This window comes from Hyla sarda, chromosome 6 (assembly GCF_029499605.1).
Source record: "Hyla sarda isolate aHylSar1 chromosome 6, aHylSar1.hap1, whole genome shotgun sequence".
NCBI lineage: Eukaryota > Metazoa > Chordata > Amphibia > Anura > Hylidae > Hyla > Hyla sarda.
In genome coordinates this window covers 218,680,872-218,701,905 of record NC_079194.1, presented here as the reverse complement: position 1 = coordinate 218,701,905, position 21,034 = coordinate 218,680,872, and the positions used below count along the sequence as shown (strand labels likewise).

Genomic DNA, 21,034 nt, shown 5'->3' with positions numbered 1-21,034 from the left:
ACCGGACACTGACGGACTGTTGTCAATCAGCGGTGTCCTGGATATTATCAGAACAATTGCATGAAACAATGTAGAGGTAATACATGACTGGAATCGGGGTCTCTCTGGCTAGTTTTTGTTGCCCTCAGATTGACACATTCCTTATCAATGGGAGGTAGGGGTCCCCATTAAGGATTCTTATTTCTTAGCATGATGGAGGACCTGTTATTCATCACATTGATGTAAATGGGAAAAATGTGATGCCTCCTAATATTCCCTATGTTGGTGCTGTAAGGAGATTTAACACAAGGTTTACATATGTCTGGCGATCCAGCATATTTGCCATCTTGCAGGCGCCCGATAAAAAAAGACTCATGATAGTTTTTTTTTAATCTGGCGAATCCATACCAGATGGCAAATATGCCAGATGGTCTATAGGTCTAGCATCATACACCATTTTAGCCTGTGGGGCAAGGGTAAGGACATTGGATACCAAAGTTCTAGCCTGTGGCATAGAGTGTACCCATCCATTCCCATCAGGGACAGTGTTGGGTTACTGGACAAATGCAAACCAAGCCTTACTCCAAGGTTTTCCCACAACTTGCAGCTGATTTCTGGGGGTCCCAGCAAGGGCAGACGTTGTGATCTATATTTCCAGGAACCCTCCTACCATCTAGGGATTTTCCAAAGCTCAAGAATCAATGACTTTGCAGTTGGAGCATATATAGACCCAATGGGGGGAGAGTTATCCAACCTATTGCCCATAGCAACCATTCAGATGGCTTCTTTCATTTTCACAAGCCTTTTGAAAAATGAAAGAAGCAATCTGGTTGCTATGGGCAACTCAGCAACTGTCAATGTCCCTGTGACCTAGCCAGTTAATTTTGCCAAGGTCACTAAAATATCCCACACCCTTACATTTGCTTTGTTCTGATTCGCACATAACATTTTGCAACATTTTATGCTGTGTATTATTTTTGTTGATATTGTAAAATTTAAAACATGCTTCATGTCTCTGTGTCGTATTTGAAGTTTGCAGTGTTTTTGTTACATTGTGCTTCAATAGGCCTAAATAAAAAAACTAAAAAATGTTTTTTTTCTTTTACTATGGATTAAATAAAGTGTTTTAACCTCCTCAGGATGCCGGGCGTATGCATATGCCCGTGGGAATTCGCTAGCCGGTTGGGGAGCGGACCGGGATGCCTGCTGAAATCATTCAGCAGGCATCCCGGCACATCGCCGAGGGTGGTCCTGAGACCCCCCATGTCGGCGATCGCAGAAAATCACATGTCAATTCAGACATGCAATTTTCTGCTATTCCGGGCTGATCGGGTCTCTGGTGACCCGATCACCCGGAAAATAGGGATGATCGGAGCTGTCAGTGACAGCCCCGATCATCCTGAGGGATAGGAGCGAGGTCGCAGTGCTGCGATCTCCTCCTATCCCCTGCTATTAGTCAGTCAGAACCCCCGTTCTGCCCACCCCTGGATGTCGGGCAGAATGGGGGGAGAAGATGGAGGCCTTTACCTGAGGACCATATGCGATGGGGCCCGCTGATCATCATAGACATCAGCGGAGATCACGGCGCAGGTAGGGAAACGACAGTGGGGGGGGGGGGGGGGGGGGGGGGAGGAAGGGGGCAGTAAGCGATATTTAGTGCTGAACTGCAACTCCCAGCATGCCCAGACAGCCTCTGGGTCACAGTTTGGAGACCACTGTTACAGTGGTGCCCAAACGGTAGCCCTCCAGATGTTGCAAAACTACAACTCTCAGCATGCCTAGACTGCCCAGACATGCTGGGAGTTGTAGTTCTGTAACATCTGTCCCTTCAGACTTTGCAATTTTCATGAAATGTTTGAAAATTGCTGCTCTACTTTTGAAGCCCTCTAATTTTTTCAAAAAGTAAAAATATGTCCATTTTATGATGCCAACATAAAGTGGACATATTGTATTTGTGAATAAATATAAAATTTATTGTGAATATCCATTTTCCTTACAAGCAGAGAGCTTCAAAGTTAGAAAAATGCAACATTTTCAAAAATTTTCATTACATTTTGGGATTTTTCACCAAAAAAGGATGCAAGTAATGACAAAAATTTACCACCAAAATAAAGTAGAATATGTCATGCGTCCTTAAGGGGTTAAAGGAGCTATACAAGATTAGGATAAGCTATCTTCCAAAAATTGCATTGATAAAGATACACCGGCACCAGTGTCAGGTTAATGGTTAATGCAAATATATGGGAGGTGTGCTCGTACCCGTCTTGCTGTGTGAGTTTCAATGGTGCATTGCGTTTTATGCAGTAATCCAACAAACAGTAGAAGGAAGAAATAACGCAGCACTCACCACAAGCTCTTTATTCTGTCTTCTTTATTCGGTTGAAAGCATGCAGACAGGTACAGCAGGTGAGAGGAGACCTGGTGTGCGGGGGGATGTGGGTGGCAGGCCAGGTCTTGTCTCACCTGCTGTACCTGTCTGCATGCTTTTAACCGAATAAAGAAGACTGTGAATAAAGAGCTTGTGGTGAGTGCTGCATTATTTCTTCCTTCTACTGTATCTTCCAAAAATCGTGTAATTTCTGGCCATGGGCAGAGTCTGGTACTCCATCGAAGTGAACAAGCCTCCGTTGCAATGCCAGACACATTCCATGGCACTTTTTGGGAAAAAAACTGCCATGTTTTTCTTATCTTAGACAAAGCTTATGGTTTGTTTTACCAAGCAATGAAGCATCAAAGAAAATAAAGAAGATAGGTAGGCCAGCTCACCGCAGGTTATCCCATCCACCGCATGGCAGGTGTATGGCAGCACCAGTAATCCAAATTGTAGAAGAGAAGCCAACGAGAATATAATGCAAAGAAAGTCCCGTTTATTGATAACAAGTCTGGAGACACAGAGTGAACTTTGTTCACTCTGTGTCTCTGGACTTTTTATCAATAAACAAGACTTTCTTTGCATTATATCCTCGCTGGCTTCACTTCTATCAAAGCACATAGATGTAATTTTTCCCAGTTGGCTTACCTTTTTGGTGCACTGCATCGGTTTCTCTAGTTTTACTAGTTTTTGATGTGCTGCATTGTTTTATCTAGTAATTTGTAGGATTGGTGTTTGTCAGAATTTTGTAGTCTAGGAACAGCTAAAGCTTCTCATTGGCTAATGTCTGGCCTGGAGTTTCTACTGTTCTCTGATCTCTCTTATGATTGGTAGAAAAGAAGAACATGATGGTTTTAACAAACAGTCTGGACATTACTTTTACCCCGCAAACGAGTAACATTTTTGATCCGTCAGATTGCATGCTGGTTGCACAAGAAATTCTACCTGTATGGTTATGTAAGGAATTCATGTCTAGCTATGCAGTCTTTTTTTTTTTTTTTTTGCATTTTTGTAAGTTTGCAGACAAGACATTAACATTTTTGTTAAGTATTTTACATGTTTTGCATTGCATTTATGTCTGCCTGAATGTTAAAGGGGTTATCCAGGAAAAAACTTTTTTTATATATATCAACTGGTTCCAGAAAGTTAAACAGATTTGTAAATTACTTCTATTAAAAAAATCTTAATCCTTTCAGTACTTATGAGCTTCTGAAGTTAAGGTTGTTCTTTTCTGTCTAATCTCTGATGACACGTGTCTCGGGAAATGCCCAGTTTAGAAGCAAATTCCCATAGCAAACCTCTTCTAAACTGGGCGGTTCCCGAGACACATGTCATCAGAGAGCACTTAGACAGAAAAGAACAACCTAAACTTCAGAAGCTCATAAGTACTGAAAGGATTAAGATTTTTTAATAGAAGTAATTTACAAATCTGTTTAACTTTCTGGAGCCAGTTGATATATAAAAAAAAAGTTTTTTCCTGGATAACCCCTTTTAAGATATGTATGTAGTTATACAATATTTATGCAGCCCATTACTAATTGGGTGATTTCAGACCATGACATTGGGATGACACATATAGGTTGTGCAGGTCAAAAGTCAATGTGTGGTTTATTTTATGGGGCATAATACAGTGTTTACTTGGCCTAAGTGGTTTCTTTCAGCTGGTTTTTCCAGTGATCTTGAGTTAAAGATTTTAGTATTTTGTGGACGATCTTCTGCGGCTTTCCATGTTCTACATTCTGTATTGGTAGTTTTAAACATCTACAATGAAAAGGATCTCTGACAGTTTTCTCTTATTGTCTCTCTAAGGCTACATTCACATTTTGACGGGACTCTGTTATAGTCAATGGGGTCTGTCGGGCACCGCTGTTTTTCAGCTGGAGAAAAAGACGGTACAAGCTGTATTTTTTTTTTTTCTCCCACTGTTTTCCCCGCCGGCCTGACCGCAGTCACACTACCGTGTGATGATGGTACTGTGAAAGGGGCCTCACTCAAATCTCTTTTAATCAAAAATGACAATTCAGTGGTCCCTCAAGTTACAATATTAATTGGTTCCAGGACGACCATTGTATGTTGAAACCATTGTATGTTGAGTCCATAACTCTATGGAAACCTGGTAATTGGTTCTGAAGCCCCGAAAATGTCATCCAAAAATAGGAGAGAAGTGAGGATTAAAGAAAAATAAGTTGATAACTAATATAGATAAAGCAAGTCCTTACATATACAAAATAGAAAAGATTTGCAACAGTTGCATATAAATGAGCCTGCAAGGGCCCAAATTCCCGGTAAAAATGTATCAGAATCAACTCGAAATACCTAATTCTCGATGTTGAGAGGGGGAAAAACCTTATAAAACATAGCTTTTAATATAATACTCTAAAATGCACCACACCTTGTGATAAAGAATAAGTGCCCAAATAGTGAAGCAACACAGATAGCAGTTACCACACGTAATGTGGATTTACGATAAAGGAGAAGCATAACTATTGCCAAAGACCACCCAACGCGTTTCTGCCACTACGTGGCTTCCTCAGGGGAAATGTATACAGTATGCAATAGATAGTAATACTGCTATATGACAGAATATCAATAGAGTATAAAACAAAATAGTTTAATTCATAGGGAAACACCCGATACACAGTGTATATCCCTTAATTATTTTAGCTCATCCAATAGGGAAACACCCGATATATAGTGTAAATCCCTATTGCCATAGTGTGGCTTATCATAACAGGAGGTCAGTCATCCTTCAGGGCAACCTGTAAGTAAAGCATAAACATAGAAAAAGATTTCAATGTGCCATCCGTATTCCATAGTTACTGACCATTCATAGTATCAATATAAATACCTAGAGAAAAGACACATATTCACAGTTTCCAAGTGTTTGCCCGGATACCTATAATGAAGATACAAGGTCCCAATCAATATGGGAGATGCTAGTACCTGCAATACAAGCAGTGCGCATCGCACCAGCTATCATACTCACACTCCTGTAGCCACACGTCCGGTTAGTGGTTCTCAGATGAGCGCACTAAACCCGCGTTGGCGGGGAGCCGTCTGTCTCTGACGGCTGCTTAGCGCTCACTGAGACCATGCCGGCGTCTGTCGTCATATCCTGTTTCCGGCCGGCGCCGCGTCATTACGCAACGCCCTCTCTGACGACTACAGAGGGCGTTGCTGAATCTGACAGCGGCGTCCGTAGTAACGGAAGCAGTGTATATTTAAGGGGCAATTCGCTTGTTTATAAATGAAGATATACTTAAAAGAACCTGACTAAATGTTAGGATGCACAACAGAGGATATAGATATGATACTGTAAGTAGAGCAATAAATAGGTAATGATTATTTTGCATATGATAATAAGGTTTATGAGGAGGGGGGGGGGAAACAACAAAAATCCCCAAAGACGGGGGTGCAGCATGAGGTACCCATTACTTAGTGAGACAGATACTAGGTCCCTAAAGGTAAGTTACGCTACCACCACCCTCTGATAGCATATCCCCTCCTACCTGAGCATTTCCTTCATATATTCATACACTATATATATGATATATTATATTATATATATGGTTGCATATATGTGAGGTGTGGGGAAAACATTTATCCTTAATGAGAACGAGTGGTGGTAGCGTAACTTACCTTTAGGGACCTAGTATCTGTCTCACTAAGTAATGGGTACCTCATGCTGCACCCCCGTCTTTGGGGATTTTTGTTGTTTCCCCCCCCCCCCCCTCCTCATAAACCTTATTATCATATGCAAAATAATCATTACCTATTTATTGCTCTACTTACAGTATCATATCTATATCCTCTGTTGTGCATCCTAACATTTAGTCAGGTTCTTTTAAGTATATCTTCATTTATAAACAAGCGAATTGCCCCTTAAATATACACTGCTTCCGTTACTACGGACGCCGCTGTCAGATTCAGCAACGCCCTCTGTAGTCGTCAGAGAGGGCGTTGCGTAATGACGCGGCGCCGGCCGGAAACAGGATATGACGACAGACGCCGGCATGGTCTCAGTGAGCGCTAAGCAGCCGTCAGAGACAGACGGCTCCCCGCCAACGCGGGTTTAGTGCGCTCATCTGAGAACCACTAACCGGACGTGTGGCTACAGGAGTGTGAGTATGATAGCTGGTGCGATGCGCACTGCTTGTATTGCAGGTACTAGCATCTCCCATATTGATTGGGACCTTGTATCTTCATTATAGGTATCCGGGCAAACACTTGGAAACTGTGAATATGTGTCTTTTCTCTAGGTATGCTGGGAGTTGTAGTTTTGCAACAGCTGGAGGTACCCTGGTTGGGAAAGACTGGTCTATATAGAGGGCAGGAGCTTCTTCAAGGTCCTGTACAGTAAACGCAAAATGTAGCCGCCCTTACCTGGTGTCCAAAGAGCAGCTAACTGTGGCACAGGTAAAGAGTACAGAACATGTAGTACCACCCTGTATTGTAGGGGGTGCTACCAGACAGTCAGTGCATACACTTCAGTAGTACAGGTGTAAATGTCGATTCTGATTGGTTGGTTCTTCCAGCCATTGACACGTTTCACAGATCTGGACTGTCCGTACATTGTATGTTGAGTCTGATTTCAAGTTATGATGGTCCAGAAAAGACTATTGTATGTTGAGGCCATTGGAAGTTGAGGGATCGCTGTATTGTAAAGTCCAGTGTGGAGATTTTATTGCACAAGATTTTGTGATGCATCTGTTGACTTCTCATGCAGCGCCTACAGTATGTGATCAGTAGGATCTCACATATACTTTCCATATTGCCTGTCAACCATTGCCGCCAATGAAAGAAGTACGGTACGTTTTTTCATCCTACTGTCAACCTGTTCAATACATTACAATTGAGCTGGTCATAGACCTGACAAACACAGGAACAAGGTTCATTTACCTTTTTGGTCTGATTTCTATTGATGTTTAATAAAAGTTCTTATTGTTGACCACTAAAAGGGTCAGTGCTCCTGAATTTGATGTGGCCTTCAGTATTTTGCCCATTTCGGACATAGGGTGCATTTAGAAAGGTTTTAGACCCGTTTGCTTTTTTGAAGTTTTGCTATATTGTGGATAAAATGCTAATTAAAGTATTCCTGCATTATTCTGCACTCAATACCCCATATTGACAAAGTGACAACAGACTGTTTAGAAATCTTTGCTAATTTATTGAAAAAGAAAAACTAGAATCTTGTGTTGACATAAGTATTCAGACCCTTTCTCACTACTTAGTTTAAACACCTTTTCACTGCAATTACAGCCTCCAGTAGTCTTTGGTATGATACCATGATAATTGCACACAAGAATCTGGGGATTTTCTGTCATTCCTCTCTGCTGATCCTCTCAAGCTCTGTTGGATGGGAACAGTCGGTGTACAGCCGTTTTTAGGCCACTCCAGAGATCTTTGATTTGGTTCAAGTCCGCGATCTGGGGCCACTCAAGGACATTCATAGAGTTGTCCCTAAGTTACTACTGTGTTGTCTTGGCTGTGTTTGTGAGGTCATTGGTGGAGATTTCTCAAAACCTGTGTAAAGGAAGAGTGGTTCAGTTGCCCCTAGCAACCAATAAAATGGTTTTTCATTTTTCACAGGCTTCTTTAAAAATAAAAGAGACAATCTGATTTGTTGCTGTGTGCAACTGCCCCACTCTTCCGTTACATAGGTTTTGATAAATCTCCCCATACCATAGTCTTGTTGGAAGCAAAACTTTGGCCCAGGCTTCGGTCCAGAGCACTGTGAATCAGGTTTATATTATATCATCTCTCTATTTTGCTCTATCCAGCTTTACCCCAACCCTGACAAGTCTTCTTGCCCCAGCATCTGAAAAAGATCCCCACAGAATGATGCTGCTGCTGCAACTCTGCTTCACTGTAGGGATGGTGTAAGTAGGTGAGGAGTGGTGTCTGGTTTCCTTTAGACATGACACTCAGAATTGAGGCCAAATAATTCAGTCTTGGAGAATGTTGAGTCCTTTTAGGCGCTTTCATGTGTCTCTTACTGAGGAGAGGCTTCTTTTTGGCCATTGTGCTGTAAAACACAGATTGGTGCAGTGATGGTTGACCTGGAAGTTTTCCCATCTGCACACACAATCTTTGGAGCTCAATCATTGGGTTCTTGGTGATCTCTCTTACCAAGGCCCTTCTCTTCCCATTGTTCCAAATGTCTTCCATTTAAGAATTATAGAGGCCATTGTGTTCATCATGGGATCTTTCAAGGCAGAAGAATATTTTTTTTGTTTCCTTCTCCAGCTCTGGCTCCAAACAATCCTGTCTCAGAGCTCTTCAGGCACTTCTTTCCCTTCTCATGGCTTTTTTTTTTCTTTCTCTGATATACATTGTCAGCTGTGAGACCTTTATACAGACAAGGATGTAACTTTCCAAATCATGTCCAATTAACTGTTTTTTATTTGTTGATCAAGAGAAATTGGAAACGCCCAGAGCTAATTTTAAGGTGTCATAGCTATGAGTCCGGATACTTAGTTTTTCATGTATAATTTGCCAAAAATCCTGAAGTTCTATTTTGTTGTTGTTGTTGTTGTTGTTGTTGTTGTTAGGCATTGAGTGCAAAATGATGGGAAAATTGATTTTTGTTTTTGTTTTTAGTAGGGATCGACCGATATCGTTTTTTTTAGGGCCGATACCGATAATCGGTGGAGGTTAGGGCCGATAGTCGATAACTTATACCGATATTCCAGTATAAGTTATTGGCTATTTATCCCCCCGCGACACCGCTGCAGATTATTGCTTTAAAGCGGGCGCTTTAAATCAATGCACTGCAGTGGCTTTTGCGGTGCCATAGGCTGCCGCCGCCACCCGCTTCTCTCCCCCTACCTGTCAGGGTGGTCCGGGCCATCCATCCTTCCTGTAGTGTCTGGCGGCATTCCGGGTGGAGGGTGTCCTTCTTCTCCGGGGGTCATCTCCACTCCGGGCAGGCTCCGGCCTAGTAACGCAGCATAGACGCCACTGCGCAGTGACGCCCGGGCGCAGCGACGCACCTGACGTCACGACGTAGCAGCGTCTATGCAGTGTACTAGGCCGGAGCCTGCCCGGAGTGGAGAAGATGACCCCCAGAGAAGGACAGCCCGGACCGGTTCACCCTCCACCCGGAATGCCGCCAGACACTACAGGAAGGAAGGATGGATGGCCCGGACCACCCCCATTACGGGTAAGTTGAATTTTTTTTATTGACACGGAGGGTGGGGGAGGGGCCCGACCGGTATAGCGGTATGGGCAAAAATCCATACCGTGGGAGAAAAAAAAAAAAAACGCTACCCGGTTCATACCGGTATACCGCCCAGCACTACGGTGGGGGGTGCGACGCGGTGCAGTGGGTCGGGGGGGGGGGGGGAGGTCGCGGTGCGGCGGGTCGAGTGGGGGCGGTGCGGGGGGCGGGGCATTATCAGCAAGGTAATTGCCGATACCGATAATGCCCAAAATCGTGATTATCGGCCGATAATATCGCCCATACCGATAATCGGTCGATCCCTAGTTTTTAGCGCTAGTCCACAAAATGTAAAAAAAAAAAAAAAAAAATCTGAAAAATTTCTGAATTTGTTGTATTTTCATTTTAATCCTTTTCCCCCTAAAGGGTGCATTCACACCACGTTTTGTACAGTACAAACCGGGCGCTCCCGTACCCCGGCCGGATCAGCCCATGACTCCATTTACTTTAATGATCCGACCGGAGTCAAACGGTGACTCCGGTCAGCTCAGTTTTGACCCGTATGCGGTTTTGGACCGGACCTAAAACCGTAGTAAACTATGGTCTTAGGTCCGGTCAGGAAAACCGCTACGGGTCAAAACTGAGCCGACAGGAGTCACCGTTCGACTCTGATCGGGTCATTAAAGTAAATGGAGTCACGGGCTGATCTTTGCCCCTCCCCCCGCCGGGTCCGGCACCCGTATGTACAAAACGTGGTGTGAATGCACCCTAACAAAATTAAATCCATTTTTTTTCCTTCTTCCCAAATTGGCCCTTAGATTGGCATGTCATGGGGCTAGTTCAGGTTAACTAGTGCACCACATATATGTCTGTGACCACATGTAGTTATGCAATAATATCAGGTTTTCTTATAAAGGCTTCAATTTGTTCTAGTCATAGATTTCAACTTTGTCCTTCTAGTCTTGTGTAGATAAGAGAGAACTAGATGCTTGGAATAAATCCATACAGTCAGCCAAATAATACTGGTCATTGGTAGAGACTTAATCAAAAAACCACTGACACTTGCCAGGAACATGAATAGGAAGTACCTTCTCATTATGTCAAAAACGAACAAAGGGAATTTCTGGCGTCTCATACTTAAAGCGTAGCCACCAGATCCAACAATTTTTTTTTTAAATATATCACTCAGTACCCAATCCTGACCATGTACATCTTCATGTACATCTAATTTTTATGTGTCTAGCACCTATATTTTTTTATTACACTTTTAATTTAGCTCACTAGTCTGAATTCCTCTCAAAGGGAGGGGGCGTGGCCTCACAGTGCAGGTCTCCGCCCCCTCCCTCAGTATGCTGTCTTCTCACATTTGCCCTAGCATTAGCAAAACTACAACTCCCAGCTTTCCTCACTGACAGTAGCGGGACACAAGCTGACAGTGGGAGGATTTTTCCTACAGCTGTGAGCCCTGCACCCACAGCTGTCAATCAAGGAAGTGTGTCCATGATGTAGGTCAAGCATGTCAAACTCAAAGGCTAACATGGGCCAAAAAAAACAAGGTTTAAGTTTATGTAGGCCGCATCCAAAAAAGGACGTAGTAACGCCGGCCCTTGAATTCTTGTAGCGTGACATGAGCGAACGTCAATAAGAGGCCCCCACATTAGGTTGGCAGTACAGTTCCCCCACATTAGGTTGGCAGTACAGTTCCCCCACATTAGGTTGGCAGTACAGTTCCCCCACATTAGATGCAGTATGTCTCCCCCCCCCCCCAACAGACATACACCCTCCAGCCATATACAGTGTATGGCTGGAGGCTGTATGCCTGTGTACTGCCCCACTTCAGTGTTCTGACCATCAGCGGTGGTCTGAGCATCGAAGCTGACGTGCCGCTGGTCACTTACAATGCTGGCCAGCTCGCGTCTTCCACCTCCATGTTCTGCTCCTCTGTTGCTATGGGCACATGCTAGGGATGTCAGTGGCATCCCGGTGGCCTCTGCGTTTTTAAACTTAATGCGGGGCCGCTGAGAGTTGACAGGGGCATCCCTGTGTCCCGAAAACATCTTTCAGGACACAGGAATATACTTTATAGTGTTGGGGGGATCCACCACTGCAGGGCAAGCACCGGCTCTGCTCGGGCCGCAAAAATATTCATTGTGGGCCGCATGTTTTGACACCCATGATGTAGGTGATGATGCATGGACACAGCAGGACTAGTATGTGTCCAAGCAGGCAGGGGTGCAGTTGTTTGACTGGCTTTTTCAATCTGAAATACTGAAAATTTCTTAATGAAAGCAATTGCAAAACCTATTGGTTTTGCATGCTTTACAACATATCAAAACTTTTTGTATCTGACAGTGCCCATTTAAGGTCTACCTTTTCATTGGCAGACTCTTTCTAAAAATTGGCGCAGCTAAATAGCCTGTGTGACCCTCATGCGTTGACTTTCTGAATTTATAGGAACAGTTAACCAGATCCAATGGATTTTACTATGTTACTGTCCTTCAGAGTTTAAGTGTACTGGCATTCACTTGAATTAGGAGGAGGTATGGGGTGCCAAGAAAGAGAGCCCTCTTCAAATTATTGTTTTAACAAATCAATTATTATACTAGAGTTTCCCTTTTAAATGGGTACTTTTTTTATTAACTGGTGTCAGAAAGTTTAAACAGATTTGAAAATTACTTCTATTAAAAAAATCTTCATCCTTCCAGTACATTTCGGGGGCTGTATACTACAGAGGAAATGCTTTTCTTTTGGATTTCTCTCCTGTCACGACCACAGTGATTTAGACATGGTATCCGCGAGGGTACCATGGAATGTTTCACTACTGTTTGGGAGCTTTGGGTGTCATCTTAATATTGACCAGATATATGCCACTGCATGTCCTTGTGTTGATCTGTTCTTGTGTACTTGGGGTCGTGATCAGCAGCCATTGTGTTCTATTTTATGTATTATCTGTATGCTGATCCATATAACTTTACTTTAGTTGTATGATTCTTCTCATATGCTGTGTCCTTATTGTGAAGCAATCTCTTTTTCTTGTGTAAGCTCATGGTTTGACCATATTTTTTTATTTTTTTTTAACGTGGCATCACTGTAGCTTTGACCCTTAGCTGACCATACACAAAACATAAAAATTTGCTAACCCACCATCTTGGCAGAATAATGCTGACAAACTATGTATGAGGACATGCCAACAGTTCCCTTGATAGTATGCACTGGAGGGGATGTTAAAGATGGCACATGTTGGAATTCTACACAGAACCTTTCTATTCCTTTGGAGGACCTGTCCTGCATTGGTTAGGCATCATGGATTTCGATAGGAAATGTGCAAAGCTTAGCTCCCCCATGGTAGCGCTGCAGAGAAGTTGGTCACCTGTTGCCAGGTTTTTCCACAGATTATAGCTGAATGCTGATAATCTAAGCAGAGGGACAGTGGACACTTTGTGATTTGCATATTATCAAGGGACTATTCTGACAAGTAGGGATTTATTAAAATTTGAGAACCCTTTCAAGGTGGGTGCTAGCAGATCTCCACAAAATTGACTGGATCTGCCAACAGATATTTCATGTCTATGGGAAGATTGACTTCCTTCATACACTGGTTAATGTTGTCTTATAAGAAAGATTGGGGATGAGTTGGAATTACAAATTAAGAATTGATGCATGAAGAACCAGCTGAGCATGTGATCACTAAATATTTTGTTCTTATATTTCAGGGTTTTCCAGTACTTCAGAGTGTGCGTGTGGAAGAAACCACTTCACGTGTGCAGTGAGTGCATTTGGAGAATGCACATGTATTCCTGCACAATGGCAATGTGATGGCGACAATGACTGTGGGGACCATAGCGATGAAGATGGCTGTAGTAAGTAATTTGCATATCTTACCATTTAACGGAGTTTCTATTGCATGTCATGTATTTTTATATTCTTGGTTGCCGAAGTATGGCTCAATTTCCAAACACATATCACAGAGTCAAATAGCAGTTGTGATGCCTTTTAAATCAGTTTGTGGAAATCCCCTGATATGTACCGTACTCTTTGTAGTGTATGTAATGTGAAATTGTCATTTTGCTTCATTCTTTCAGTGCTGCCCACCTGCTCTCCTTTGGACTTCCACTGTGATAATGGGAAGTGCATTCGTCGCTCATGGGTGTGTGATGGTGACAATGACTGCGAGGATGACTCAGATGAGCAGGACTGCCGTGAGTATTCTTTACGCTTTACTAGATGCTTCATTTATGTAAAAAAATAACTATTTTTGTTATTTGCTGCCATAGTGTTATGTATAGTTGATCTCCAGAATGCCTTAAAGTGTACCTGTCTTCAACAAAAACTTTTTTATTTAATGTAGATAATACCATCATATGTATATTTGTAACATACATTTGTTAAAAAATTTGTATTTTTGTCCCTGCAGCTACTGCATGCATGTCTCTGTGAGGAGTCCAAATACAGGAAGTGTGGGTGGACAGGCAGGGCTCTGTGCAGTGAGGACAGGCAGGGCTCTGTGCAGTGAGGACAGGCAGGGCTCTGTGCAGTGAGGGCAGGCAGGGCTCTGTGCAGAGAGGACAGGCAGGGCTCTGTGCAGTGAGGGCAGGCAGGGCTCTGTGCAGTGAGGCTATTTGACACTCCCCCGCCTCACACAGCAGGATGATTGACAAGCCAGCAGCCTGCACAGAGCCCTGCTTGCCCTGCCCTCACTTCCTGTATAGAACTCTCTCATATAGACACACAGGAAATAGCTCCAGGGACAAAAATATAAAAAAAAAAATTTTAACGACAGGTACACTTTAATACATGCCTTTGTCAGGGTCAGTTACAGAAGACCAACTGACCCATGTATTCTTTTGAAATATGTTTGCAAACATTTATGTTGATTTTTGCCGTGGCTGGGGTTAGACCTATGTCCAACCACTAAATCATTGTATCGGCACATTTATATTTTTGTTTCTTAGCAATCTATATGTTTACCGTGATGTGAGCTAGTACAGGTTCTTCTAAAAAAAAAAAATGGCATATTGTGCTAAAGTTAATTATTTTCCATATTGTAATCATAAAAATTAAACTTTCATATATTTTAGATTCATTGCACACCAACTGAAATATTTCAGGTCTTTTATTGTTTTAATACTGATGATTTTGGCATACAGCTCATGAAAACCCAAAATTCCTATCACAAAAAATTAGCATATCATGAAAAGGTTCTCTAAACGAGCGATTAACCTAATCATCTGAATCAACTAATTAACTCTAAACACCTGCAAAAGATTCCTGAGGCTTTTAAAAACTCCCAGCCTGGTTCATTACTCAAAACCGCAATCATGGGTAAGACTGCCGACCTGACCGCTGTCCAGAAGGCCATCATTGACACCCTTAAGCAAGAGGGTAAGACACAGAAAGAAATTTCTGAACAAAAGGCTGTTCCCAGAGTGCTGTATCAAGGCACCTCAATGGGAAGTGTGTGGGAAGGAAAAAATGTGGCAGAAAACGCTCCACAACGAGAAGAGGTGACCGGACCCTGAGGAAGATTGTGGAGAAGGACCGATTCCAGACCTTGGGGGACTTGCGGAAGCAGTGGACTGAGTGTGGAGTAGAAACATCCAGAGCGACCGTGCACAGGCGTGTGCAGGAAATGGGCTACAGGTGCCGCATTCCCCAGGTAAAGCCACTTTTAAACCAGAAACAGCGGCAGAAGCGCCTGACCTGGGCTACAGAGAAGCAGCACTGGACTGTTGCTCAGTGGTCCAAAGTACTTTTTCGGATGAAAGCTAATTTTGCATGTCATTCAGAAATCAAGGTGCCAGAGTCTGGAGGAAGACTGGGGAGAAGGAAAGGCCAAAATGCCTAAAGTCCAGTGTCAAGTACCCACAGTCAGTGATGGTCTGGGGTGCCATGTCAGCTGCTGGTGTTGGTCCACTGTGTTTTATCAAGGGCAGGGTCAATGCAGCTAGCTATTAGGAGATTTTGGAGCACTTCATGCTTCCATCTGCTGAAAAGCTTTATGGAGATGAAGATTTCATTTTTCTGCACGACCTGGCACCTGCTCACAGTGCCAAAACCACTGGTAAATGGTTTACTGACCATGGTATTACTGTGCTCAATTGGCCTGCCAACTCTCCTGACCTGAACCCCATAGAGAATCTGTGGGATATTGTGAAGATAAAGTTGAGAGACGCAAGACCCAACACTCTGGATGAGCTTAAGGCCGCTGTCGAAGCATCCTGGGCCTACATAACTCCTCAGCAGTGCCACAGGCTGATTGCCTCCATGCCACGCCGCATTGAAGCAGTCATTTCTGCAAAAGGATTCCCGACCAAGTATTGAGTGCAGAACTGAACATAATTATTTGAAGGTTGACTTTTTTTGTATTAAAAAGACTTTTCTTTTATTGGTTGGATGAAATATGCTAATTTTCTGAGATAGGAATTTTGGGTTTTCATGAGCTGTATGCCAAAATCATCAGTATTAAAACAATTAAAGACCTGAAATATTTCAGTTGGTGTGCAATGAATCTAAAATATATGAAAGTTAAATTTTTATCATTACATTATGGAAAATAATGAACTTTAGCACAATATGCTAATTTCTTGAGAAGAACCTGTTGTTTATATTTAGGATGAGTGGTCTGTTTCCTACAGCTCCCCGCGAATGTGAGGAGGACGAATTCTCCTGTCAAAATGGTTATTGTATCCGAAGCTTGTGGCACTGCGATGGGGACAATGATTGTGGAGACAACAGCGATGAGCAATGTGGTAAGCATATGTTCATGAATATATATCTGGATTGTTGTTCTCAATTTTATGTGGCCCCCAACCTGGTGACTGATGAATGAACACTTACATTGTATGGCACCTAAAATGTAAACATTTAGGACTGAACATATGGCTGAACTGTTCTATGACTTGTGCCTCTCATTTTAATTTGTATGTTAAACAGTACCTGTCATTAGTTAGGTTTTTCTTTATCCTTGTTGCCTCCCCCAATCATAAATACTATAAATAATTCTAATTATAGCTACCATGTTGCATCTTGTAGAATGCTTACAATGAATGCTACTTTCTCTATTTATATATGCAGACACACACAGACACAGGCAGAATTGTTGGTATGACTAAAAACCCACAATGCTCCCTGACATAAGTCCTAGAACAGCGAAGTAAAAACTTTTTCAGGAAGGGCCAGTAGATCCTGGAAATTTTTATAGAAGGCTGGAGTAAAACCATCAGGGCCTGGGCTCATACTAGTGGGGGGTGTTCCTGATTAAAGTCACTATTTACTGGTCAGTACAGTACATTGATCCCTCAACTTACAATGACCTCAACATACAATATTTTCAACATACAATGGTCTTTTCAGGACCATTGTAACTTGAAACCAGACTCTACATACAATGCTACAGACAGTAGAGATCTGTGAAAAGTGTCAATGGCTGGAAGAACCGACCAATCAGAATGGGCATTCACTGGTAAAACACCTGTATTACTGAAGTGTATGCACTGACTGACTGCCTGGTAGCACCACCCTACAGTACAGGGTGGTATTACATGTTTGTACTACTCCCGAACTGTGCCAGGGTTAGCTGCTTCTTTGGACACCAATTAAGGGCGGCTCCATTTTACTTTTTCGGGACACTGTGTACTGTACAGGACCCTGAAGAAGCTCCTGTCTTTTACATAGACAGTAATTTACAGCTCCCAGCAGATCTTTCTTCATTTTAAATGTAAGGACTTTTATCTGTATTAGTTATCTACTTAGTTTTCTTTAATCCTCACTTTTTCCTATTTTTGGATGACCTTTTGGTGGCTTCAGAACTAATTACCAGGTTTCCATAGAATTATGGTCTGTACATACAATGGTCGTCCTGGAACCAATTAATATAGTAACTTGAAGGACCACTGTACTGGTCATGTGGAGCAGCTCCCTCTGCTCCCACCGAATAGCCAGATGGAGAGTCAGGGACATCATGCAGCTGCGGGTCCAGAGCGGCAGGCACTTGGGAGAGCACAGGATGTTGCAGGTTAATGTAATTCAGCCATGACAGCCATCACATGGGAGCTGTCCGCAGAACCTTTCACTTTTTGTAACCCATAAGAAGTGGAGGGCCCCTTTTTAGACCATGAGCAAATTCAAATGAAATGTTTAGCTTGTTGTTGAGTAATACATGAATGATGTAACGTAAATTAATGTAAGGGCTGTGGAGAAATGTAGTCATCGTTACTTAGTCTTCTTTCCTTTTATAGATATGAGGAAATGCTCAGAGAAAGAGTTTGGTTGCTCTGATGGAAGCTGCATTGCTGAACATTGGTTTTGTGATGGAGACACTGACTGCAAGGATGGATCCGATGAGGAGTCTTGTCGTAAGTATTTGCTGATGTTTCTTTTCTCTTCAGGTGTGGCAGATTGACAGGGTAATATTATGGCGAGGTGTATGGAGTTTGGCGCTGATGACCTGTATTCTCGTGATGGGCTTAGAGCTTGTGCTGTTTAAGAAAATGTAGTTGTTTTAATGTCTTCAGGAAGGTTTTCACAAGAAGTCAAAGGAACGTAATAGTGCAACACTCTTCTTATTTTATTTATTTATTTTTTATGGGATCTACCCATTGGAATGTGATTTCTTATGATTTTGCAAGTTGCCTATGTAGTAGATGTCTGTCTCTGGTTGTTGTGAATGATTGGATCATATAGTACTTTGGTGTAGCCACAGACTTGATTTTGGTGTCTCCCCCAGCATCTGATGTTCCAACCCCGAGCTGCAGCTCAGAAGAATTTCAGTGTGCCTATGGACGATGCATTTTGGACATTTACCACTGTGATGGTGATGACGACTGCGGAGACTGGTCTGATGAATCAGATTGCTGTGAGTATTTCTGTGTCTCTTCTGTCACATCCTCCCAAGTTTTCTCTGGTATCCTGTCGTGTCTAATGCTACTTACCTTTTTTTAGTCCTCCTTTGCTTTCCTTTACTGTGGTTAGTTTCTGTCCTTTGCTACTTTATTCAGCTGATCTTTATTAACTTTGCAGCATCCCATCAACCATGCCGCTCTGGGGAATTTATGTGCAACAGTGGACTGTGTATCAACTCGGGCTGGCGCTGTGATGGGGACGCGGACTGTGATGATCAATCAGATGAGAGAAACTGCAGTAAGCATATAATATATGTCTTCTGAATTCTTTCAGCTCCTGTTAATTTTGTAGGGGTTCCCCATTATAAACAGACCTTTAAAAATGATTTGTATGTCACATGGTGTCCCAGCTCTTGGTGTCTCCAGCAGTCAGCTGTAATTTTGGTGAAAACCTTGCAGTCAATGTTTAGTCACCATGCAGCGCCTCCACAGGACAAACAAAGCATTTAATGTTGTCTACTTAAATCAATAAATTGTCTGTGAACATGTTAGCTGGTCCTGATAGGCTTTGTAGCCACTCTCGGCTTAAAGGGGTACTCTGGTCATAGACCTCTTATCCTCTATACAAAGGCTGTGCTAGGCTTTGGGTGGCCATGGTTGTCACACCCCCTCTATTCACATCTATGGGAGAGATGAAGATACAGCGATTGTGTATCTCCATATCACCCAAAGAGATATATGCAGGGGGTGTGTCTGCTTCGTGCTGTGGTCGCCATTAATCCAGCATGGAGCAGAGATCACTCCATGCATGTGGCTTACCGTAGTCCCAGTGGCTGGACTCCCTGTGATCAGACACTTATCGCATATCAGGTGGATAGGGGATAAGATGTCTAAGAGCAGAGGACCCCTTTTAAGCTCATTGATAGACGAGATATTGTTCTTTATAAACCGATACCTCCTTTAAGTTGACCATAGGCTTCTTCTAGTCACATTACTGTTATTAAAGGGGTTGTTCAATTTAGTGCAATTTAATATAAATGGCGGGTTCTGCATTATTCTAATATATGGTTACATTATCCAAGTATTTAAAACTCTCAACTTGCTGTCATTTAATGGGGTTATTGTTTACATTCATAGTCTGAAAGTATGTCCAGCAGACATGAGTACTTGGCTTGTTAAGTGTTGTAAAGCGCCCTTCAGCGGTGCGAGCTGGGCCTAGGTCAGAACGGGCTTTTACTCACTGCATTTAAACTGTGGGGAATTTATTAAATGATGTATGCATCATTGGTGATGTTGTAGCAAATTTTGGTGCACAGCGTATTTGTGCAAAAATGTGACCTTTTTCTCGCAGGGTTAACTGGGGGAATATATGGCCATTTACTTTGTCGGATTAAATGTTACTAAAGACAGAAAATGGCCCAAAAGTTTTACATGAATATTTGCCATAGGGGGAGATTTATCCAAACCTGTGTAGAGGAAGATTTGTGTAGTTCTCCATATCAACCAATGAGAAAATTAAAAGTAGTAGTCTGGTTGGTTGCTATGGGCAATTCCTCCACTTTCTCTCTGCACAGGAAATGATAAATCTCTCCAATAGTCTTCATTTTCTGTCTGTAAGACGGCAGAAGATATACCAGAGACATGCACCTTTTAATAAATTTGACACCATATTGACGCAAATTCTCTTAAATCAACTGGTTCCAGAAAGTTAAATAAATTTGTAAATTTAATTCTACATAAAAATCTTAAGCCTTCCCGTCCTTATCAACTGCTGTATACTACACTGCTCTCTGCTGCCACCTCTGTTCATGTCAGCAACTGTCCAGAATAGAAGCAAATCCCCATAGCAAATATCTCCTGCTCTGGACAGTTCCTGACACAGACAGAAGTGTCAGCAGAGAGCACTGTGGTCAGACTGGACAACTACACAACTTGCTCTGGAACATACAGCAGTTGATAAGTACTGGAACGATTAAGATTTTTAAATAGAAGTAATCTACAAATCTGTATAACTTTCCGGCACCAGATAATTTGAAAAGGTTTCTATTTTTTTTCCACCGGAGTACCGCTTTAAACATGTTTTTTCCCTTCTAATTTGTTTCCATTTTCTGATTTGTAGTTAAAATGTAATTTTATGTACATTATTATGGAGGTGCCATCTTGAGTTCTAGTTACCAAATTTTAGAGAGATGCTTTACTGCAAGCCCCATAGACATATGCAATAATAGACAGGAGCTGTCCCATTGAAATGAATGGGAAAGGCCTTCCGGGTATGCTTAGTGACCTATATAGAGAGAATTCCCCTTTCACTGTAATGCTGTGCAGATCACTTTCCAGCAGCCTCCTCCTTATCGCAGACAAAAAAAGATAGTTTCAACTTAGTTTTATGCCTAGTGGCCAAAATGAAAATAGCGACATTTCAGAATTCTTTAAAGAAAAAGTAAAATTCCAAAAATTTGGAAAAAAGTCACCAAAAATTCTTACAAATTGGTTAACATAAAAACTTGATTTAAACAATGTCCTTTTCTGATGACTCATTTCCTATATTTTGGGCTATTGAATATTCTGATTTACTGACAGCAGCAAGGAGAAACAATTTACGGATTAGTTGTACAACTAAAGTGCGAAAAAATCTAGTTCTAGTCCAAGCAGAAACGAGCTAAAATATTTTACACTTCAAACATT

General features: G+C 42.3%; 1 protein-coding gene across 2 annotated transcripts in view; it reads left to right on the top strand.

The window, feature by feature from the left end:
- Nucleotides 1-21,034, top strand: part of LRP4 (LDL receptor related protein 4) — a 105,703-nt gene that overhangs the window by 53,644 nt on the left and 31,025 nt on the right. For both annotated transcript variants that reach the window (XM_056526453.1, XM_056526454.1), the window contains exons 2-7: nt 13,223-13,369; nt 13,592-13,708; nt 16,145-16,258; nt 17,747-17,863; nt 18,235-18,363; nt 18,528-18,647. In XM_056526453.1, the coding sequence (XP_056382428.1) occupies nt 13,223-13,369; nt 13,592-13,708; nt 16,145-16,258; nt 17,747-17,863; nt 18,235-18,363; nt 18,528-18,647 (744 nt within the window). The remainder of the gene's footprint in view (nt 1-13,222; nt 13,370-13,591; nt 13,709-16,144; nt 16,259-17,746; nt 17,864-18,234; nt 18,364-18,527; nt 18,648-21,034) is intronic.